The 24,470-nt window shown below is 38.3% G+C and overlaps 1 protein-coding gene and 1 pseudogene across 4 annotated transcripts in view; one reads left to right on the forward strand and one right to left on the reverse strand.

The window, feature by feature from the left end:
* Positions 1–12,343: 12,343 nt before the first annotated feature.
* On the reverse strand, positions 12,344–13,647 carry LOC138154773 (eukaryotic translation initiation factor 1 pseudogene; annotated as a pseudogene).
* A 279-nt stretch (positions 13,648–13,926) lies between these two features.
* Positions 13,927–24,470, forward strand: part of CCDC15 (coiled-coil domain containing 15) — a 57,271-nt gene continuing 46,727 nt past the window's right edge. For 2 of the 4 annotated variants that reach the window (XM_069080290.1, XM_069080292.1), the window contains exons 1-4: positions 13,927–14,172; positions 14,605–14,787; positions 17,206–17,355; positions 18,751–18,954. In XM_069080290.1, coding sequence (XP_068936391.1) covers positions 13,942–14,172; positions 14,605–14,787; positions 17,206–17,355; positions 18,751–18,954 — 768 coding nt within the window. In that variant the 5' untranslated portion in view covers positions 13,927–13,941. Of the gene's footprint in view, positions 14,387–14,604; positions 14,788–17,205; positions 17,356–18,750; positions 18,955–24,470 lie in introns of all 4 variants that reach the window. The other 2 variants (XM_069080291.1, XM_069080293.1) reach the window with 2 other exon arrangements.

Consider the following 24,470-nt stretch of genomic DNA (forward strand, 5'->3'; position numbering starts at 1 on the left):
TGGGATATGCAAAAAAGAAAAGACATACACAACTGTAATAATTTCATACAGAGATTTTAAATATGTAAATAAATTGCCATAACAAAGGGACTAAAAGATCCTAAAAAGGACCTTTAATAGCAAATATTTTTCTTACTTGTCACATGCAGAGATATGGGAACCAATCAGTTTAGAATATAACATCCATTTGTAAAATTTTATGGTGCATGGAAAGAACATGGAAGGACTGCAAGCAGTATCACTTCATAAAACAGGGTAAAATCTTGGAGGGTAAAATCAACTTAAAGAAAGCTTTACATGTGGGCCACTAGGTGGCACGGTGAATACAGCACTGGTTCTGGAGTCAGGAGGACCTGAGTTCAAATCCAGCCTCAGATGCTAAATACTTACTAGCCATGTGACCTTGGGCAAGTCACTTAACCCCAATTGCCCTGCCTTCCCCCCTTCAAAAAAGAAAAAAAAAAGCTTTACAGACCCAACAAAACAAAGTCCCAAGGACATTTAAAGATGAAAATGAAAGAACAATAAACAGAAGAAAAATGATAAAGATTTTTTAAAAGTAACAAACTCCTTGTACCATTTTAGTGAAGCTACCACACTTGGATTCTAACATCACAGTCCCAGATTTAGAGAAGATGTAAGAATGACACTAAGATAAAAAATTAGTAAAGTCACTGGATTGGACCAAGTGTGCATAAAGAAGAGCTCTGTGCTGGAGATGACACAATTGTGAGGACTTAGAGGGATTAATCCACAAGGCATTTGAAGGAGGGGAAGATACCAGAGGCTTAGAAAATATCTCAGACTTTAATGATCTTTGCCAGTGATTTCACAGGTGTGGGAAAAGCACAGTAAGGAAATGCTTCCTATATTAATATAAGAAAGGCATTTGAGAGAATATCAGGAACTACCTACCTACAGGCCTACTTTCCAAACTATGTGAAAATTTTATAATACTGTACCCATGCATCAAGGGCATTCTCAATGAGGATATTATTAGGAAAGAGGCAGGCTCCCACAAGATATATTCTATATGTAGAGAATACAAGATGCTTCTATGCTTATTGTTTGTTGGTTATTTTTGTTTAAATACATATACATTTAATTTGGTAGAGCAAAGTGCTGTCTTAAAGGTTCTTCTCCAACAAGGTCCCTCCAGTGCACATATCAAAATTATTCAAGATTCTTCAAAAAATGTAACAGAAATAACCTTGTTGTGACCCTTTTATCACTAATATCAAGCAAGACAAGAAAGAAGGATATTTGTGTTCATTAAAGGTTTCCTTGTGGCACAGAAAATATCCAGCACTGAACATGAGTTTGAGAAGGTAGATAGTGATGTCCCCCAGATGTTCCTGTTTGTGATACTTGTAGTGCTGGTTATTACCAAACCCCAAGAACACTGTAGAGTCTCTTGGATGAGATCCATAATTGCTCAAAAGAGCTTAAAAACTCAAGTAGACAAAGTCCAGAGTCCAGATTATGATATGCAATTATATGGACAGCCTACAGAGCTCATAAGTAAGTATATATACCTTGGACAGACGCTGCAAATGGACAGTGAATTGGGTTCAGAATTAAATGAGGTGAATAGGATGGATTGCTTATAGTAAATTCCAGAACTCCTTTAATGGTCTAAGACTGCTACCTAAAATGAAGGTGCATCTTTTTAATACCAACATTTTTTAAAAAAATAAATTATAAAGGGAACAGAGCCAAGATGGTGGAGTAGTAGGAAGCATTACAATTAGTTCCTTTTCTACTCCATCTCAACTCCCCATACCAAACTCCTCCAAACAGATTTACAAAATGTACCAGACTGAATTCTGATGGAGATTTTTTTAAAAGTCTCAGTGAGTCATTTTCCCAGCTCAGGTCAACATAAGGAGACAGACAACGAGGTCTGGAAAACTCTGTTGATGAAGTCCAGCCAGGAATATTTTGCCTGCTGAGTACTCTAGCAGAAGGGAAAGGCATGAAAACAAATGACCTGGAAAACAGGTTGAGGAGAAAAAAAAATTAAGAGCCTTTGGACCACCTGAATAACATGATGAGAAAGAGAAGCTTTTACTATTTTGGGAAACAGTAAGAGAAAACTACCTAGATCTCTTAGAGAGGGCAAAGTGGAAATAGAATCTAATAGTTGCCTACTAAAAGAAACCCTAAAATAAAAATTTCCAAGAGAGTTGTAACCAAAACCCAGAGCCTCTAGATTAAAGAAAAAATACTGAAAGCATCCAGAAATAAAGAATTCAAATGCCAAGGAATCACAGTCAAGATCACTCATGATAACAGCACCCATAATGGTAAAGGACAGGATAGCTTGGAATATGATATTCCAGAAGGCATAGATATAGCCTTACAGCAAAAAAAAATGTACCCATCAAAACTGACTATAATCCCACAAGGGGAAAAATGGATCTTTAATGAAATGGAGGACTTATAAGCATTCCTGATAAAAAGACCAGAGCTGTGCAGTTTTCAAGTTCAAACACAGGAGTTGAGAAACATAAAACTGCAAACACTAACAAATGAATAAGGACTAAAAAAGGATATATGGGGAGATGATACATATATCCCCTCTGAATTCTATCATCATCAGAGCTCATAGAGTGAGTCTAATTAGACAAGTCCTGTGAATGGTTTGGCTATGACTTGATATTAAGGGAATCATAGAAAATGGTGAAGAAGAATATACTGGGGAGAGAGAAAAGGAAAGTTGGGAAAAATTATCTCATAATCAGGGTGCACATGTAGACATCTCTACAAACAAGGAGGGGGGTGGTTAACACTTGAACTTCATTCTCATTTAAACTGGTCAAAGGAGAGAAGAATATGTATATACCCACATGCAGCTGGGTACAGAAATGCATTTCACACACAGGGAAATGAGAGAGAAAGACAAGAAAAGGGATTTGGAGAGAAAGTAGGTTAAGGGAGGGATTAATCCTAAGCAAAACAAACTCTAAGTAAGAATGTATACATATATTTATAGCTCTTTTTGAGGTGGAAAAGAATAGGACTTACAGGGTGCTCATCAATTGGTAAATGGCTGAACAAGTTATGGTATATAAATGTGATCAAATACTATTGTGTCGTAAGAAATGATGAAAGAGATGACTTCAGAAAAACCTGGAAAAACTTACATTCACTGATGGAGGGTGAAATGAACAAAACCAGGAGAATAATTTATATAAAGTTAACAATATGGTAAACCCAAGCAACTTTCAAAGAATTAGGAATTCTGATCAAAGTAATTCCAGAGGACTAATGATAAAACTGGCTACTTATCGTCTAATACAGAAGTGAAGGACTCATAGTCCAGAATGAGACATATCTATATCTATCTATCTATTTATTTTGGGCATGGTCAATAGGGAAATTCGTTTTGCTTGACTATACATCTTTATAACATGGGTTTTGTATTTTCTTTTGCTCTTACTTGGAGGAGAGGCAAGAGAGAGAGAAGGAAAATTTTTGCTGATTGAAAAAATCTTAAAATAAATTTTATTGATATGGTCTGCTTTTCAAATCTTCAGAATTTCTCCTAGTTTCCCTCCCATTCTCCCCTCCCAGAGGTCCATCCCCCATATAAGATATAATATTTTTAAAGAAAAAAGAGATAGATAGGAAAAAAACCCAATAAAACAGATTAGTACATTGAAAAAGCCTGAAGATATATGCAACGTATCCCATCTATGCACTTCTCACTTTTGTAAAGGAGTTGGGTGAATGTATTTTCTAAGAACTTTTCTTTTGGGTCATGCTTGTTCTTGAAATTTTGTAACATTCTCTTTTGATTAATAACAAAATTCTACTAGTATATGGCTGCAAGTCATAATAAAATTGTTTATTACTCAAAGGGCAATGGAAAGGCATATGATAGATAAGCGCATTTTGCAATACAAAACAAATGAGGAACTGCGAAGAATTAGAGTAAAGGAAATCACCAAAGAAATGTATAATCATAAAAAGGGGAGTGGTATTGGGTTGAGAATGAGGGCTGGACAGTGTGTGCTCCATTGTAATCCTTGCTATATCACGAAAAAGGAAGAACTCTCCCATCCCCGCCCCCATACACACATACCTCATTGAGTGGATCCCTGTGGTGAATTTATGGGAGAACATGACCAATATTTATACAAGATGGGCAGGCATGAATAAGTCTATCTTGCATAATTGAAACTAAATATCTTGCATAACTGAAACTAACATAGAAATAAATAAAATCAAAGATTCATTTTTGCATTTGAGTATAGGGGAAATGTTGGCAAATTAGTAAAAGTCAGACGAGTTCTTGTGGGGCATATTGTAGAAGGGATTCTTGTTCTGATATGGGTTAGATTATATGGCCTTTGAGGTCCCTTTCAACACTGAGATTCTAAAATATTCTTTTATTCCCCTGGAACTTCCAATTCCTTCTTTGGTCACTTTGGAAGTCGCTATCATTTGGCAATTCCTTTAGTTTTCTGGGATAGTCTTTTTTTTTCTGAACACAAGGAATTTGGGGATGCTATGAGCCTAGAGAAATATAAGGCCCTAGAAGAGATTGCCCTTCTAAAGTACTTGTATTGTATGCCTGGGTATCTTCCATCCTTCTAAGCCTTTTGGAATTCTGTTTAGGGAAGTTCTAGGCTGCAGGAATGGAGACACTATATACATAAGCTCCAATGCTTCAATATTTATTCTCAAAAAACAAACCAGAAATTCAATAGTGTTATTTGAGTGCTCATTTTCAGGTCTTTGTAGAAAGACAAAAAAGGAAACATGTATGATCCCTGTATTCAAAAAGGTAACTGGACATTTGGCATGTATTACCTATACATGCTAGACAACTCACTTAACCCTGATGGAAGAAAGAAAGGAAGGAAGGAAGGAAGGAAGGAAGGAAGGAAGGAAGAAAGAGAGAGAGAGAGAGAGAGAGAGAGAGAGAGAGAGAGAGAGAGAGAGAGAGAGAGAGAGAGAGAGAGAGAGAAAAGAAAAAAAAAAAAAAAAAAAAAAAAAAAAAAAAAAAAAAAAAAAAGAAGAAAAAGAGAGAGAGAGAGAGAGAGAGAGAGAGAGAGAGAGAGAGAGAGAAAGAGAGAGAGAGAGAGAGAGAGAGAGAGAGAGAGAGAGGAAGGAAGAAAGAAAGGAATGAAGGGAGAAAGAAAGAAAGAAAAAAGAAAGAAAGAAAGAAAGAAAGAAAGAGAGAAAGAAAGAGAAAGGAAGGAAGGAAGAAAGAAAGGAAGAAAGAAAGGAAGAAAGGAAGGAAGAAAGAGAGAGAAAGAAAGAAAGAGAGGAAAGAAAATAACTGTATAATAAGAAAGTCAGGATAATAATGGGATAATTGGGTCATAAAATTTTAGAGCTGGAAAGGTCCTTAGAAATTGACCACTTTAACGTCCCATTTTTAGATGAAGAAATTGGGTCTCAGGGAGGTTGTGATTTGTTCAAGATCACAAGCTAGCCAGAACACACTACATTGGAAAATCTCCAAAAAAATAAGAAAGCTTATATAAAGCTTATATAAAACAAATATAAGTTAATACAGAAAATTGACTATTATTCTGCTAGGAGGGGGTATGGGGCACCTTGATTAATCAAAAATTCTAGTTGATGGAGAAGCATATCACATATCTTATAGACAGATTATCAAGTAGAATATAATAAAAGTGATATATTACAACAGTATCAAACATAATTTAGTATTTCTTCAATGATTCATGAAGTCCTTATGGATCTTACAGTGATTATCATTATTATGAATATTAGTAGTCAACTGTACAATATATGAACATATTAGCTGATAATTTTGTTTAACAAAAATCCAGATTGCTCATATAATTATATTCATAGTATAACCATGATGAGGGGAACATAAGAAATAAGTGAAAATAAGTGATCTCCAAGTTTTCTTCTGGCTCTAAAATTCTATGGTGCCTATAATTTGTGAATTATAGTATCATAGAATTTTAGAGTTGGAAAGGACCTCAGTGGTATTTCATCTGATTTATATTCCCAAAAGAATCCCCATTGTATTATATTCAAGTGGCCATTCAGATTCTGCTTGAAGAACTCCAATGAGGGCAAACCCATTATCTCCAAAAGAAATCCATTTCATCTTTGGACAGATGTTAGGTAGTTTTTCCTGATATCAAGCTTAATTGGACTCTGTAACTACTGCTCTTTGCTCTTAGTTTTGCCTTCTGGGGCTAAATAGAAAAACAAACACCCTCTTCCACATAATAGCCCTTTAACTACTATAAGAGAGTGATCACATTCCCCTCAATCTTTTTTTCTTCACACTAATCATATCCAGTTCCTTCAACCAATCTTCATATGATCTGGGCTACAGGCCCTTCACCAACCTGGTTCCCCTATTCTAGACAATTTCCAATTTATCAGTCTTTCTTAAACTTTGGTGCCTAGAACCATACACAATACCCCAAATGTAGTCTGACCAGAGCAGAAAACAGAGGAACTCTCATGTCCTTGTACCTAGAGGCTATGAATCTCATACTACAAGCCCAAGATTTTATTGGCTTCTCCTGCTGACTCATATTGAGCATAAAGTCCACTTAAAGCCCCTAAATTTTTTCAAATTGTTGTGTAACCATGTCTCCCCCATCCTATGCCTGTGAAGCTGACTTTTTAAACCATGTATAAGACTATATTTATTTCCATTGCATTTTACTTAACAAGATTCTGCCCCAGTGATCTTTCTTGTTAAGATTGTTTTGAATCCTGACTCTCATTCCCTGTTCGGTCCCTGTAATGGGAATGTAAATTTTTAAGATCTTCCCTGCCCCTAGACTAAAGTGCACCTGGAGCCTGGGGTGGGAGGCTTGTTTTTCAGTAGATACTTTTTGATTGGCCAGTGGGTCCAGAAGGTTGTTACATTCTCTGAGCCAGGAGAAGGTTATATAAACCCTGATCTGAGGCTTTGTTTTGGGGCTCACTTTGAGAAGTGTTCTGTGTTTGATCAGATGAGACTCTGGGAAGCCGTTGTTGAGAGCCCCCCAGCTTTGAAAAACCCAGATGTTGATTTGGTATGGATGTAATGGTTGGACAGTATGGAAACCTGTCTACTTGATCTGTTTCTGTCTTGATAATTCTGTCTGTATACTCTGAAGTTCGTGGTGCTGACCTTTTTCCCCTGAACTAGGTAAATGATACATATTTGACTGATCAAAGTAAGCTTGTTAATCCATTTTGAGTTGCTTTCCTTTAACAAAGCAGATCTAAGAACCTGTGTTGGCAGCCACCCTGGGGACGCTGGGGTGCTTGCTGATACAGTCCCTTTAAGTTCCACCTAAAATCCCACCTTCTAAAGGAAGCCTTCCCTAATGAATTCCAGTGCTTTCCTTCTTTTAAATTATTTCCTCCTTTCTATCCAGCATAGCTTGCTTTGTGTATATTTGCTTTCCTGTTGTCTACTCCATTGTAAGTTTGAAAGTTTACAAGAAGATTGTAAGCTCCTTGAGGACAGGGACTGAATTTCCCTCCTTTTGTATCCCCAGTATTTAGCACAGTGCCTGGCACACAGCAGGCACTTAAATAAATGTTGATTGATTGATTGAAACACGAAGTTTCACAGACAGAAGAGAGAATGTTGTTAGAAATGAGTTGTGCTTCAAAAAACCCCACACTAACAGAAGTCATGAAAAGATGGTGCTGGCTCCTGAACTCCCAACTCAAAGCCACAGGAAAGATGTAACCAAAGTTGGGGCAGGCATATTAAAGTGCAGATGACCTGTGGGAAGGAAAAGAAGTATTGAATGTAAGTGGAAGGTGAAGTTAAGGACATGAAGGAGACAAGTGACTTCCAGGACAAGGGGAAATGACTGGGGAAGGTCAGGGAGAAAACAAAACTGTGATCTATCACCTTAATCTCCCCCAAACTCTTCAGTCTTGTAATTCCTGATGCTTAAATGGAGAGTCTTACCCCTGGCTACAGAAATCTAAGCTCTGCCTTTATCACTCCACCCCCAGTACCCTTCCAGAGATCTAGGAGCACATGGTGCACCTAACCATTCTCTGACTTCAATGGTTACTCCCTCCCCCAATTCCCCAACCTCCCACAAAGGTACCTCAAGGCATTTTCCCTTCACCCAGTCTCATAAATCACTGCTCTAGTGAACTGGTAGTAATAGGACCCTACTGTGGGTTTGATTTACCAGAACAGAAAGAAAGAAATTGAGAGGCAAATACCAGAGCTTTTGCAGAGCTACAGAGCCCTGTCTAGGAAACAAGGAATTTCTGTGCAGCTTTGTATAGAGAGTGGGCAGGGCTATGCTGCTCCAGCAACCACCAAACAAGGGACAGATTAGCTGGCTCCTTTTTGAAACAAAACAAGGGTGGATATTTTCTGTTTGTGTGTTTTTGAGTAAGCACGGACAAGGAAGAATGGCCTCCTTCAAAGAGTTTTTTAAACTTCAGGTTACCAAAGGGTCATCCCCACTACCCTTGCCATTCTTCCTAAAAGATACCAAGTCAAAGAAAGTGGAGATGAGATAAAAACTAAAACAAACCTCAAAAACCCCCTTCATTTTGCCTCTTATCTTTCAGAGACACCCTTCTTATCATCTTCTTGGGCTCTGCCACCTACAGAGCTTTGGGCAAGTATGGGATCCTGAGGATATGAAAGGTTTAGGTGTGAAGCTCACAGGTGTGAGACTCAGAGGGAGGAGGTATAGATTCCCTAAAAGGAGAGGGGTCACAGGAGAAGAATGGGGGGTCTCAGAGAAGGCATGAAGGTATGAATTTCCATAAGTGAAATAAGGGCAGTTATGGAGTCTTGATAAATGTAGGAAGAGGTGGGGAACATGTACTTCAACACCAGAAACCAAGAGTAAATATTTGATTTCTAAAAAGAGCTATCTCCTGTTCAGATGCTGAGTGTGACTCCAGCTTGTGTCCATGGTTGCTAAAAGTGCCGGATTCAGCAACTCTTTAGAGGAACAAAAAGAGGAAAATGAATTGCTGTTTAAGCATTGCAATGGCACAACTGACCTATTTAAGATGCAGTGAGGACATTCTGAAGAATATCTCTAGAGTTCTTGTTAAGCTTCAGTGCCCAAGGACAAACAAGTTGAAAAATCATGGAGAAAATTACCAAATTACCCCAACCCTTGCCTCATTATTAATTTTCTTCTAGACACTAAAAGAGTATCCATCCTTTTCCACTAACCCTGCCATGTAGAAGGACATAATCCCAACCCATTACACTGGCCTTCCTTCTAAGTATTGTGGTACAGGAAATGGAAGTGAGGAAATAAGCCTGATATATTCAGAACACTTTATGTACTAAGTTCTGGGTGGAAAGAGGTGAGGAGAACTTACACACAGGATGGGGCACATTCTTCTTAGGGACTATATTCCTTCCAAGCCTATGCAGAGCTCAATATGGAACCTGGTTGGAGGGAGATATAAGACATAGGCTGTTTGAGAACTACATCCTCCATAAGTCTGTGTGTAGCATACCTGGTGATGACACTACCCCCAATATAGCTTCGAGTTGGAAAGAAGCACTAACAGGTTACATGGTAAGAGACTGAGTACAACCTCTTGTGTGAGAGACAGAACATAAGAAGAATCCAGCAGGCAACTGGAAAAGAGGCTTGAAAGTGGATGCAAAGGCAGGAGATTCCCTCACAAGTATGTTGCTACCAAAAGGAGATTTTCTTCTGTGTTGAAACTAAATGAATGGGAAAAAAAATGTATTAAGTACTTACTATGTATCTATCTAGCACTGGGGTTTAAAAAAAAAACAACTTGAAAGCAAGATGACCCTGCCCTTAAGGAGCTTATGTTCCAATTGGAGAAGACAGCACATAAAGGGAACCAGAACAACATCTGCACATGCCTTCCCAGCTGTGGCTCCTATTCTGAAAAACAATGACCTCAAGACTTAAATGTTTTGCAATTCTGGTGCTGAAAAAAATGCATTCAGACACTGAAACATTTGAGTTTAATTGCTGTACAAATTGCCAACACACAAGTTCAAATTCTGGCTCTACCATTTACTACCCATGTGACCTAGAGGAAGCCAATTATCATCTTGAAGGAGTAATTGGAGTGATAGTGAAGAGGTTTGGGGTGCTGGGACCCCAAGAATGCCAAGGCAGGGTCAAGCTGGTAAGCCGACTTGGGAGCAGAGATGAAAGGACTCCACACTCTGGGAGTTTACTGTTTGTAAAATGGATGGCAGGAGCATTTAATATTTATTTCTTATCTCTTATATGCCTTGCATTCTATTTTAAGTAAATGTCATTTGCATTGCTACTAATTCAAGTGATCAGTTCATCAATTCTAGCTGGTAGGAGTAAAGCTCAGAGAAAAAATTGGGGGCTCATGAGGAAAGGTTAGATGATGAATCCTAAGAATCTGAGTAGATGGTAAGGTAGTACAAAAGTAATGGAAAGAGCTTAATGTAACTGAAACCATGCATAAACACATGAAAAACTTAGCAGCAATTATAAATCAAAACATTAGTACAATCTTCTGCAATTTTACCAGTTACTGATAAAAACATTGAGTAGCAACAGAATATTAATGCACTCCACTAGAGATGATTGTCCAAGTTGATGTTAATGAGTTATTAGTGACTACTCTCTAGGTCTGGTTATTTAATCAGTTTTGAATCTACCTACCTGTACTATAACTAGCCTACATCCCTTCATCTCATCCACCAGGAGAGCATCAGAGAATTTGTCAAATGATCTGCTAAAGTCCAAATATATTGTCTACAGCATTCCTCTAATCTACTGATGTGGTGCTCAGGCCTCAGCCCTAAGCTCATATCTCTGGAAGCTTCCCAATTTCTGAGTAGACCCCTGTCCTATGAGAAAATTTCCTCTTGTTACAGAACATATTCTCATATCAGAACAGACAGAGGGGTGCCTGGTCCAAGGATTTTTGTCCCAAGCTGACCCAAGGACTCTTCCTCCTGCCAGATCCTGTCAGGTCCATGCTTCTGACAGACAACTCCCTCAATGTCTGGTATATTCCCTACACTTCCCATCCGTTGTTCCCAAAGACCCTTAGATTACCTAATTAGCATCCATGTAATTGCTTTCCCATGCCCCTTTTTGATATAAGTTCTAGATTTATCCCCATTAGGGTGCAAGATCCCCCCCCAAAAAAAAAACTTCACCAGTTCCTACTGGTGTTAAAATAAACTTTTTCTTGACTGAAAGACAGCTTGAGTGTGAATTCATTCCAGGTGAGCCTGCCTTGGCATTCTTGGGGTGCTAGCACCCCAAACTTCTTCACTATCACTCCAATTACTCCCTCAAAATGAATTTTAAAACTATTTATTCAGCATTCACTCTGTGGCAGTCACTACATACTGGCTAAGTACTTAAGATATAAATTCAAAGAAGTAAGCCAGCCCCTTCCCTCAAGGAGCTTAGGCTATAACAGGGGAAGATAACACATACAGGGTCATGGTTACCAGGAATTGAGGTCCGGGTCTAGATGACAAGTGGAGCTATAGGGAAATTGCTTTCTTAGAATGATAATGTTGATTTGTTTTGATTGCTGATCCCAGAGTTTAGGAAAGGGGAAGAAAGGTATGCAGGTGGTGGCATGGCAAAAAAAAAAATAAAAGGAATGAGTAATCTAGTTTTGTATGACCTGTTGTTTTGTTTTCACATTTCTGAAAACCAGTTTTATTTAAATAAGAGTTTAAATACATTACCTAACATTTAAACTAAAAAAACAAAAACAAAAACAAAACCAGTCTGTTACTTCACATGGCATTGGGCAGCTGTTACTAGTAAAATTACAAGCTCCACAGTTACTACATTGACTGTTTTAATACATTAGTTCAAAATTTGTTCCCTTATCCAAAGTTTAATTCTGGGAAAGTTGGCCTCACAGTATGGTGTTTTCCCCACTTGTGTATCCCCCAGAAGTAGGGCACTATTACTACTAAAAAAAAAAAGTCTGGTCAGACAACATTGGACCTTGGTGTGATGTAAGAAAGAAATGTCCTGTCATTGCTACAAAATGAAACTCCTCCCTGGTCAGGTGGTGCAAAGTCACCAGGGGAATCCCTGTACTGCTACCAAAGGCTAACACTTTATCTTGGTATAACTGGACTGGGTGGTGATGGCCTTAACTTATTCTTTGAGCATCATCAAGTGCAGCTCAAAGAGTGGTAATGTTCTCTTAAATGGACAGGGAGCTCTGAAGAGGGAGCACCAAGGAGACTCTGAATAGACATGTTCATTCTCAGAGGCTACTAGGGCTTTAAACTTGACTGAAACATTGGATTACTTGCCTTTTGGGCTGGGCACTGCCAGGCTTTTACCTCTGTTTAAATGAGGGACTGCAAGGACTAGACAGCATGGCTTTTTTCAGTTTATTACATGAATGAGTTACACGAGTCCAAGTTAAACATCGGACCCCAAATGGTTACAGTATACAAGCTGTGAGGTTTTTAAACTTGTGACAAGGGACAGAAGGAAATTTTTCTACCCATTGCAAGGAAATCCTCACTTAAGTTTCAGTGAGCCACAAGCACTTAAAACCCATGAACCTTCAGCTGGTCCTCCTTAGCCAGTCCAATCTAGACGAGGAACTGGCAAATGTTCTTGCACTGGTCATCCTGTAGCTGAATTACTTCTCCATATTCTGGATGCTTAATTACAGTAACATTGCCGGCAAATTTCTTCTTGAATGTCTTCACTAGCTTCTTTTTACCATAATCATCAGCGATTCCCTGGACAGTAGTGAGATTCTTCCTGCCATTTCTCTGTTGAATTCTTATATAGATATAATTCTCAGTCCCAGCAGGAAGCAGGTCATCACCCTTACTTGCATCAGCAAAGGGATCGAAACAGTGTAGACTCTGGAATGGTCGAAACAGCTTGCGCAAGACGGTGGAGGGAGAAGGCGAGTGTCGGAAGACGGAGCATCGGGAAGCGACGGGGCTCGAGGGGGAGGCGGCGGCTCCGTGACTGGGGCCTGCATGGGGACTATATGACCTGTTCTTGATGAAGCTATACTTCCTTTTCTAAATGCTCACAAATATGTTAATAATGTGTTCTAACATTTTGCCAGTGATAAAAGTTCACTGGCCTCTAGTTTGCAGACTCCATTCTCTTCCCTTTTTTGAAAACTAGGGTAACACTTGCGCTTCTTCAGCCTCACTGATCCTCCCTCCCCACTCCCATCCCCAGTTTAAATATCTTCGACAGTTACAAGGCAATCATATTGGCGGGTTGTTGTTTTTCTCTCCGTATTCCAGATTGTGTATATGCACTATTGGTGACCTGAACTCATTGGGTACTGGTGGCGATCACATCTCATCTGCTCATTTTTCCAGGATTTGAATGCCCTATTAACCATTTTTATTCCCTCCCTCCCAATCCAAATATTGCTATCTATGGCCAAGAGAATGGAAATAAAATAACCATTGCGTAGTTCTGACTTAGTTCTCTGTTGCCCGTAAATACCTTCACCAAGTAGTGGCCCTTTTATTTCTTGGCTCCTCCTCCTTCCTTCAATGGCTTAAAAAAAAAAAAAAAGCTATTATTTCCTTAGCGTTCATAGCCAACTTTGGCTCATTCTGAGCTTTAGGGTTAAATACATCTGTCGTTATTTTTACAGGACCATTCTTTTGCATTCATTTTGTTACCTGCTCTTGCTCCCATTTACCATATAAGCGGGAGTGTGATGGCGTCAGCTCAAACCCTCTTTGCAGAGCCAATTGTTAAATTTTCAGGATGAACAATCACGCTTTGGAAATCCAAAGCTACAAATCATCGCTAGATTTATTGTTTTGTTGACTATTTAGACTTAAAAAAGGGATGGAGAAAATGTTTATAATGCAGATTAAAATTTAAAATTTCTGGGGACTTCTTTACCTAATGAAGGATGCGTGTGCTCCCTCTTAGAAGAGAAGAAAAGAGCATCCCAGTGAAATGAACTCTTGAGCCCAAGGATGCCGCAAGCATGCGAGAACTCAGACTACAGCGCCCCCCTCAGCACGCAAAATCAGACAAAGAACTAGGGGCGGCCCCACCCCCACGGGAAGCGTTAGGTTCCAGGCTCGCAGGAACCGGAAGCAGTGCAACTGGAGGCCGAATTCAAGCCCCTTCTACATTCCGCCTGGGATGCCCGGAGGGAGGGCGGGGCCCGGAAGGAGTGGGAGTAAAGATGCGGATTGGGCGGGGCGCCGAAAAAGAAAGTGGCGGTTGAGCGCTTGTGGTTACTTACCTGTATTTTCGCTTTGGGGTCTGGGATCCTGATGGCCCGCCCCGGCCTGCAGCAGCTTTCCCTGACTAAGGGTGGGGTTCGGGTGCCGCCGCCAGGCCGGGCTGTCTTAGGTCCCCGACCTTCCGGACGCCGCCATCCTCCTGTCTTAACGCAACACTCGGCTGTCTTTTCCCGCGCCCAGGTTCTTTTTTCCTTTCGGGTCCCGGCGGCTCCAGCTACTCATCCGCCCCCTTTCTAACCCGGGCCCCCGGGCCGCCCTTCCCCAGTCCCGCTTCCTCCCCCGCTCTATCTCCGTCCCCGGGGTCTCATCCCTTCCCCAGGGGCCCAGCCCTCGCGTGGTTTGGGGGCTGAGGGTTCAAAGCCGCTTCTTGAAGATGCTGATGTTTTCCTTCTGAGCAGGAATCACGGAAGTCTCAAAACCCGGCACCGACCCGAAAGTCTCGATGTGCCCCCTGGGTAGAACAAACCTTTGAGAAGAACCGGGCCCTGCTGGCAGTGCTGGCCGAGAGGAATGAGGCGGTGGCGCCTGTTGGGGCTTGGGTGGAGTGTGCCTCACCCCGTGGTGAGGAAGCCCCAGCATCTGTGAGTGCCACTTCTGTCCAACATGGACATGGGGGCGGGTACCCACCGTCGAACGGCTTCTCTCAGGTTTATGTAAATAAGGATGTTTGTGTAGAAGGGGCTCTGAAATTATGGGTCAAAACTTGTGGCTTGTATCTTTTGCACCCCCAGAGTGCAAGGTGATGGACCAGTTTCTAGAATGAGCCTAACCTTACTTAAGACAATACCATCCCTTCTGCTCAGTTAATAAACTTGAGGAAACAAAGACAATCGATGAAATGCATAAAGTTTACGCATAAAACCAAAGGGTCTTAGGACACAGAAGAACCTCTGAAGCCATTCTTGTGCAGGCCCCTTGCCTGAAGCCTGAGTGCCCATGTAGATACTGGAAAACTGCTAGAGACTCCTTTCCAAGTTCACGGTCATTGTAATTGCACTGCTCAATTTCCATTTTTGTTCTTCCCATCTTCAGAGTATTTGTATAAATTATTTTTCCTGACCCAGCTTATTTCACTGCCTACTTTCGTATATATTTTCCCATGACTCTATAGGTTTTTTTTTAACAGCACATAATATCCTAACACATTTCATGTACCATAATTTGTTTAGCTTCTTCCTCAATCAATGGACATCTACTTTGTGTAGCCTAAAAAAACTTAAGTGCAAATCCTAGGTCAGCTAATTACTACTTTTGTAACCTTGGAAAAATCACCCAACCTCTCTGAGTCTTAGTTTCTTCATTCAACTGTACAATGAGTGCTGGCACCTTAAAGATCTCTATTATTTCTAAATCTTAATCCTGTAGTGATAGAATCAGTAAGTACTAAAGTACAGTGGGGGAAAAAAGACTGCAGGGCAGAATTAGCAGCAATGGTTGAAAGTTGGAAAGAAAAAATCTAACAATTAGAGTTATCCAAAAGTGGAATTGCCTACATTAGGATATACTACAGTAGTAGATGTCTCCTCCTGATAGGTCTTGAAAAGCACTTGTCTGGAATTAAGGGGATTCTTATTTATTTAGGTTTGGATTGGATTAGATGGTATCTGAATTTCTCTATGAATCAGAGATTCTATATTATGTATGTGACCTTTATTAGGTCATTTAACTCTCTAGGTCCTAGTTTTCTCATCTGTAAAATGAGTAGATTGAAGTATGTCTTTTAAGACCTTTGCCAGTTCTTGATTCTGTGATGTTGTAAATTTGAAGAACTTAGGAAGAATCAATAGGATTTGTTGACTTATTGGGTGTGGTGGAAGTGTGAGGAGCTAAAGATGATGGAGGTTTTTAGACTGGGCGACAGCTTTTTTGGAGTCGTCGCTCTGTCATTTATTTTTGAGACATAACTTCTTGTGACAAATATGTCCCTTCCCAACTTCCTGTTTGTCCCTATTTGCACACATATATTCCTTAATGGCATGTATTTTAAATGAGTCAAAAGTAATTTGGTTTTGAGAGTTTGGAAAGGGGAATAATATATGAGTAATATACATTGGGGTCAAGTTGTTTGTCACACGTGGTACTCCCATTTCCTGTTGCTATGCCTTTGTTCTGCCTATCCTTCCTTCATATATTACATTTCCTTCTCACTTGTACTTCATAGACTCTATTTCTTCCTCAAGACTCAGCTCAAACACCACCTCTGTAAAAACCCTTTGCTGTTCCTCTATTTGCTAGTGCCCTCCTTCCATCCATAACTACCCTGTATTTTTCTTGTATATATTCTGTGTATATGCATATATATTTCTTGTATTTATTCTCTGTGCATATAGGTGTATATGCACATAGATATATAATCTATATGCTTATGTGTGTACATGTTGTCTCTCCTAATAGGATATAAATTCCTTGAGGGTAGGTGCCCTTTGTATTTGTATCCACAGTGACTGACACACAGTATAAACATGTATAATAAATGCTTATTGATTAATTGGTAAAGCATATAGGGAAAGTTTGTATCAGTTTGAGGAAAATAATAATGATAATCATGATGATGAGGGAATGCTAATCAGAGACACAATCCTAATGAAATATGGTTTAGATCATATTTTTCAGAGTACTTTGATCTATTCTATAGTTTTAATGTGTAGGTTAAGTTCTAGTTAGAATTGATTTATTCTGTGTTTTTAAAAATGGCTTTTCAGTTTAAAAAATAACTTGCTTTGGATTTCAGCAGATTATTTCATTTAAGTATTTAGTTCATTTGGTTCAGGTACCTGAGGTGCTAAAGCTGTGCTAAATTCTACATTTCTGAGCTCCATCCATGTCCTTATTTTCAAAGGAATTTTGATCTGTGAAACTTGAAGATGTTAATCTGTGAAACTGGATTTTTTTCTTTTTTGAGTATTTCATCCTAAATTTTTTTTCCAGTTTATGGAAGAGCCCAGATAGGCAAAACCGCCTGGTGAATGAATTTCATTTTTCTCATTTTATCTAATAAGGTTTCAGCCTCTCACTTAGAAGAAGAATTAAAGGAACAACAACGGTTGAAAGAAGAAGCTCTGAAACGCTTTCAGGACCAGGTGAAAAACAGAGTAAATCAGCAAGTGAGGCTAAGAAAAAAACAGCAGCTTCAGAAATCCTGTGAAGCCGTAAGTTCAGGAGTGGCTCTCAATATGGATTTGTTAAGAAATAGAACAAATACTGAAGTTTATCTACTATATGCTTTGCTTTAGAGTCCTATTTGTTATAACTTTGAATTTAGTACATAGAGCAGAAAACCACTAATTAGGGAACCTGGCTTCTATTATTAGCACATCATGGACTCACTGTGTGGCCCTAATTGTATTAAAATTTCTGATTTTTCAAAATCAATCTATAAACATTTATTGAGCACCTGCTACACTGTGCTAAGCACTGGGAATACAAAAAGAGCCAAAAGATAAGTCCCTGGCTTCAAGGAGCTCACATTTTAATGGAGGAGAGAGGAAACAAACAAATATGTACAAATAAGCTATATAGAAAAAAACGGGAAGGCACTAGAATTAAGAGGGGCAGGGAAAGTCTCCCTGTAGAAGATGAGATTTTAGTTGAGAATTAAAGAAGGCCATAGAAGTGATTAGGTAGAGTTAAGGAGGGAGAACATTCCAGTCATGGTAGACAGCCTGAGCCAAGAGATTGCCTTGTTCATGGAGCTGCAAGGAGGCCATTGTCATGGGTGAAAGTACTTAATGGGGAATAAGGTTTAAGAAAGTAGAAAGATAGGAGGGGGATAGGTTGTGAATAGGCTGTGAATGCCAAGCAGAGGATTTGTATTTGATCTTGAAAGGATTAGTGAGTCACTGGAGTTTATTTAGTAGGAAGGTGACATGATCTGGTCTGTGCTTTGGGAAAATTACTTTGATGGCTTAATGGAAGATGGAGTGGTGAGATATAAGGCAGGCAAACCTACCAGCAGGCTGTTTCAGTAATTCATGAGTGAGGTGATGAGGGCCTGCCCTAGAGTGGTGACAGTGTTAGAGAAGAGAGAGATTTCCAAGGTGAAATTAGCAGGCATGATATAGGTGATGATGAGATAAATGAAGAGTCCACAGTGACACTTAAGTTGTGAGCCTGTGGGACTGGGAGGATTATATGACCCTCTACAGTAATGGGGAGAGTAGGGTTTGGAGAAAAGATAATAGGTTCAATTTTGGACCTGGTAGAGTTTAAAGTATCTATTGGACATCCTGTTCAAGGTGCCTGAAAGACAGTTGGAGATGCAAGACTATAGGTCAGCAGAGAGGTTGGGGGCAAGATAGGTAGTTTTGTGAATTATCAGCAGAGTAAGTGAAGTAGTAGAGGGAGATGAGAATAGGGTGTAGGACAATTCTTAGGGACATCTGTGATTGTTATGACATCATAAAGCCGCTAAATACTTGTCTTAAAATTTCTCAGGATAGAAAAAACATCTCTGAAGTACTTTTGGACTTTGAGGAATTCAGTGAAAAGGTGATATTTGTGGCACTTAGGTTGAAGACTCACTGTATCCTTTCTTTCATGTATAGGCAGAAAAAGAAAGCACTGTAGCCATGCAGTCTTCTGATTCAGCCCCACACTTGACCCCTAAAAGTAGCAAAAGCATTTATCAGAGCAGTTTGAAAAGTGCTATCCGAAGTACTGGTCCCAGCTTGCTACCTACTCAAACGCTTGGTGATACTGAAGAGGAAGAAAAAGATGAAAATGGAACATTCCAACAGCAGGCCCTGGCTGTGAGTACATTCACAATACTTAATATGTCCAGTGCATCTCAAACCCAAACTACCAAAACTCCTCTATTTAGACATTGCTTTGTAAATACCTTAAAGCATTGTACAGGTATGAGTTTTCATGATTAGAATAATGGTTTTAGAGTGTTTTACATATATTATTTTATTTGTTTATAAATAGTTGTGTGAAGTAGGATAAAACTATCACAATTGTATTTTTAAGTGTTTCTATTAAAACAAATTCCTTTAGTAATTTGCATATTTGGTATTTTAGAATCCTATACCATGATAAGTTAATGACATAGTACATTTAGGCTACATGTTTCTATATATGCAGTTCCTTTTTCTATATAGTTATACATTGTGTGCTTAGGCTGTTTGTTGTATTATCCTTTAAAAATTGTTGAGAGTTTGGAAAGGGGAATAATGTAAAAACAATTAATATTCATTTTTTTTAAAGTTTGAGTTCCAAATTCTCTACTTCCCTCCCCATCCTTGAGAAGGCAAGCAATTTGATATAGTGCAATCATGCAAAGCATTATTTCCATGTTGCTCATGGAAAAGAAAACACAGACCAAAAAATAAAATAACAAGAAAATAGGTTAAAAAAAAAAGTGAAGTTTTGATCTGCATTCAGTCTCCATCAATTCTTTCTCTGGAATTGGATAGCATTTTTCATCAAAAGTCCTTCAGAATTATCTTAGATCATTGAATTATTGAGAATAGTTGTCATTCACAGTTGATCATAATACAGTTACTGCGTACACTCTTCCTCTGATTCTTCTCACTTCACTTTGTATCATGTAAGTCATTCTAGGTTTTTCTGAAAGCATCCTGCTTGTCATTTCTTATAGCACAATTATTCCATCAGAATCATATACCACAGCTTGTTCAACCATGTCCCAGTTGATTTCCAATTTGTTGCCACAAAAAGAGTTGTTATAAATATTTTTGTATATGTGAGTCCTTTCCTTTTTTTTTTAATCTTTTTGGGATACGGACCTAGTAGTATTACTGGGTCGCAGTTTTATAGTCCTTTGCTATAGTTCACATTACTCTCCAGAATGGTTAAATCAGTTCACAACTCCCACCAACTGTGCTTTAGTGTTCCAATTTTTCCAAATCTCCTCCAACATTCATCATTTTCCTTTTTTGTCATATTAACCAATCTGATAGGTATGAAGTGGTACCTCAGAGTTGTTTTAGTTTACATTTCTCTAATAAGTAGTGATTTAGAGCATTTTTTTGGTATGATTATAGATAGATTTGATTTCTTCATCTGAAAACTTCCTATTCATATCCTTTGGCTATTTATCAATTGAAGAACGACTTGTATTCTTATAAATTTGGCTCTTGTTTTCTGTATATTTGAGAAAGAGCCTTTATTAGAGACACTGTAAAACTTTTCACACTGACAACACAAACTTTTTGAACATTACCATTTAACATATCACCTAGGAGGAATACAAAGTGATTTATATAGCTAAGAAAACAAAGGTACTGAATCTTAGTACTTAAATCAGCTTGCTTGGCTATTGGCATTTTTTCATCAAATAAAGTATCTCCTTTGTGTGAGGCATCATGTTTATCTTAGAGAATACAAAGAAGAAGAAGACACTTTTTCTACCTTCATATTGTATATTGTGTGTACAGGGTAATAAGGGAAGTAAAACATATACCTAAATACCCTAAATACATGGTATAATACAAAACTAAAACATGAGGCATGAATGATATGACTAAATTATATCATTAGGAAAAATGCATAAAGCATATTAGGGATCAGAAATATCTACTTTTTTTTTCCATCATCATTTCTTTCTTGAGAATATAACTTTCTTTTCTACGTTGAATATTCAAGTTATGGTAAACTTTTAAAAATCACTAAAGTATGGATTTTACTTTATAACATTACTAGATAATTAGAATGAATAAGCAGTTATTGAAGGACTATTATATAGTGAGCACTATAGGTATAATAATAGTAAATGAAAATTGCTAACATTTACATAATGTTTTAAAGTCTGCAAAATGCTTTATGTATATTATCTCATTATTTCATTTATCATAAAAATCCTGTGAATTAAGTGACATTATTCCCATTTTACAGAAGAGGATACTGAGGCTAACAGTGCTTAGGTGACTTGCCCTGGATCAGACAAGTAATAAATGTTTGAGGTAGGGTTTAAATTCAAGTTTTCTTGACTCTTAAGTCCAACACTATTCATTTCACCAAGTAGCTGACTCTATTTAACAAAAGAAAGGACCTATGTGAAATTATAGTTTAGCCCAAGAAGACAAGATTGACTCAGATGAAACAGCAAGATGTGGGCTTGAGTAATTGTGAAAGGACTCATGGAAGAGTTGGGGACTGAGCTATATTTGATGGATGGGTAGCATTTGAATTGTGTTGTTTAGTTGATTAAAAGTGGTTTGCCATTTCCTTTTCCAGCTCATTTTACAGATGTGGAAACTGAGGCAAACGGCGTTTAAATAATTTGCTCAGAGTTACACACCTAATAAGTGTCAGAGGCCTCATTTGAACTCAGATCCTCCAAGGCTGGCATCCACTGTGCCATCTAGTTGCCTTATTGTTTAAACAATCAAAGCATATTCAGGTTGTAGGCTGGGATTAGGGAATAGCATGAGTAAAGACACAGAATCAAGAATGAACATGGCATATATACGTACATATGTATACACACATAATACTACATACATACATATTTATGGTGCCAATTTTAAATACTTTATTCTCTAAGACAAGACTGCATTTCCACTTGTTTATAGTGCTGATAAAGTACAATGTTCACTTTCTCTCCCTCTCAAGTATTCAGAATGCCCATATTTACACAGTAACTTAATAAATGTTACTTTTCTGTTGGCTACAAATTTGAGTCAGTCAATTTTTGGAAAGCTCTGTGGAATGCTCTTTTTTCTGGTGTGTTTAGTTGATCTCTTCAATGGTGGGTTCAGAAGAAGCACCTCCAGGTGGGGCTGCTCAACTCCTTGTGAGCCTACCAGGCATGCCTCCTGACATGCCCCCTGTACTCTGCTACAGCTGAGTAGTGATGAGGTTGTGGACCTCCAATTCTTTCTCCTGATACTCACATTCTTCCTTCTCGGCAGTCTGGTTCTTATCCAGCTGATTGATAATTTATTACATTTGTCAAGAATCTTCTTGTTCTGTCTTCACCAATTTTACCTTGTGGTTTTTCATCCTCTACAGTAACCTTCATGTTGAACATAAAAGTAGAGGGATATAAGATTGGATAGCAAGACTGGGGCTAAATGAGGAGGAATTTTGAAAACAACCTATTAAATATGTTCTGTTTAATTTCTCTGAAGCAATTTGGCCATTTATAAAATCTTCATAAAGTAGCCTCAATTATAATGCCATCTGTAAAGCAAATTCAGTTGTATAAAGAAAATGTGCTTTAAAAAAAGTAAATATGTGCTTCCTGATCTTATCTTTTTTGTAATTTTTAATCCACTAGATGTCACTGACTATTATCTTTATTGTAGAAACATTCAAGACATGACTTCTTCATTTCACCAAGACCTGAAATTTATTGAGGTCAATAATGAAAGTTATCCTTCTGTCAGGTTTCTTAAAATTATCAGCTCTGTTGTGATTTAAGATCACAGAATCATAGAATTTTGAAGTTGGATAAGACTTTTGAGGTCAAATGGTCCAAAAACCTATGCAAAGTGGGAATCCTTTTTATAGTATCCCTAACTTATGATTTATGCAACCTCATCTTGAACACTTATGGTCACAAGGAAGTCATTACTTTGTGTGGCAATTTTTCTTTTATTGGACAGCTCTAATTATCTGGAAATAATTCCTTAAATAGCCCCTGTTTAAGTCTTTCCTCATATGACATTGTTTCCAGAACCCTCACCATCCACTTTATTGCTTTTTTCTGAATGTTCCGTAGTTTGTCATTTTTCCCCTTAAAATGTAGTCCCCAGAACTGCAGTATGCCATATGTGGTCCCCCACATCATAATGGACTATTTCTTCCCTTAATATGAATTTTTCTTAGCTTATGGTACTTGGTATGCCACCAAGAACTAATCTGCTTTCAGCTTTAGATCTCTGGTCCCATGAGGAATCAAGCCTGGCATTTCCTAGTTTCCTAGATCAACTGAGCTTTAATATAGAATCATAACATCAGAAGAGACATCAAGAAGTCACCTGATCTAGGCCCTTGCCTTGCTTTTTCCCCCACTTAATTTTTTCCAGTTACTGCAAAAATAGTTTTCAACATTCACTTTTACAAGATTCTGAGATCCAAATTATTTTCTCCCTTCCCCTCCTCAAGACAGCATCCAGTGTTGATACAGTAGACCCTTGCCTTGTAGTCAGCTATAGTCAAGTGATAATGATCACTGTGGGTGGAATTTCCATAGTGCCCATTGGTCAGCTTTATTTTTTTGTGGATATTCAAAGCATATGATCAGTGTTGTTTGCTCTTACCTACACAGCCAATTTTGCATCTGTAGAGTTGTCATGCCCTACTTCGGCCATTTCTTTTTCAGGAAAAACTTCATAAACTTCTGATCTCTTCTCCTAGAGCCTTTTCATTACATAGATTGTTTTTCTATATGCATTGTAAATTTATTACACCCTCTGGCAAATAAAATTATTAAAGGTAAACTGAGGTACATGACTTTGAGCAAAATCAGTTTTTTAACACTTACACATATAACTATTACCAAAGTGGGTCAGACTGGTAACCTCAGTAAAACTATCAACCTCAATGAGAAGAGGGGAGGCTCTTTGTTGACACACAGCGAAAAAGGAATTTTGGTAGGCATGGAGAAAAAGTGATAGGTTGTAGGGTTGGGACAGGAACATTATGACTGGAAAACATTATGACCACTAAAAAAGGTGTACTGACATTCACATGAAGCTAATCACTGCCCCTCTCTGACAGTTAAAAAAGTTAATTGTTTTATGGGACCCATCTGTATCTTGTAATCTTTGTGAGGGGAACAAAACTACCAGACTTTCTGTCTTCTTTGGAAGAGATAAAAACTCCCCTGGATTATACAAGGACAAATGTATCTTTTGAGGATGGTACCAAGTTAACCTGGGGGCTTAAAGATAAGTAAATCCCTTATATACAATATATTTCCCATGTCATACATCTTAATAGTGGAAAAGTCTTGACCAACTCAATCATTTGCTGGAATTTTGACATAAAATTTTTTTCCTAAAATGAGAAAAACAGTCTGTAAATCTCTGGCCAAGGAATATGCAAAGATGAAAAAATATCAGATGATTACTAAACATTAATCTAAGTTTCAGGTTCCCTTTCTCATTATCATTCTGGTCTCCCTGCACTATACAACCCCTTACTAAATTCTAATTGTTTTCAGAGAGTTCTCCTTGCAAAGAGATCAACTTTAAAAATTGGCATTTGTCTTCAAAAAGACTTAGATTTCAGTGAGCTAGTTTCAGAGTGACTTAACAAGCCACGATGAAGCTATTCACAATACATAATGAGGCAT

This window comes from Petaurus breviceps, unplaced genomic scaffold, assembly GCF_028583685.1.
Source record: "Petaurus breviceps papuanus isolate PSGF00001 unplaced genomic scaffold, PetGlider_PUasm1.0 91133, whole genome shotgun sequence".
Taxonomy (NCBI): Eukaryota; Metazoa; Chordata; class Mammalia; order Diprotodontia; family Petauridae; genus Petaurus; species Petaurus breviceps.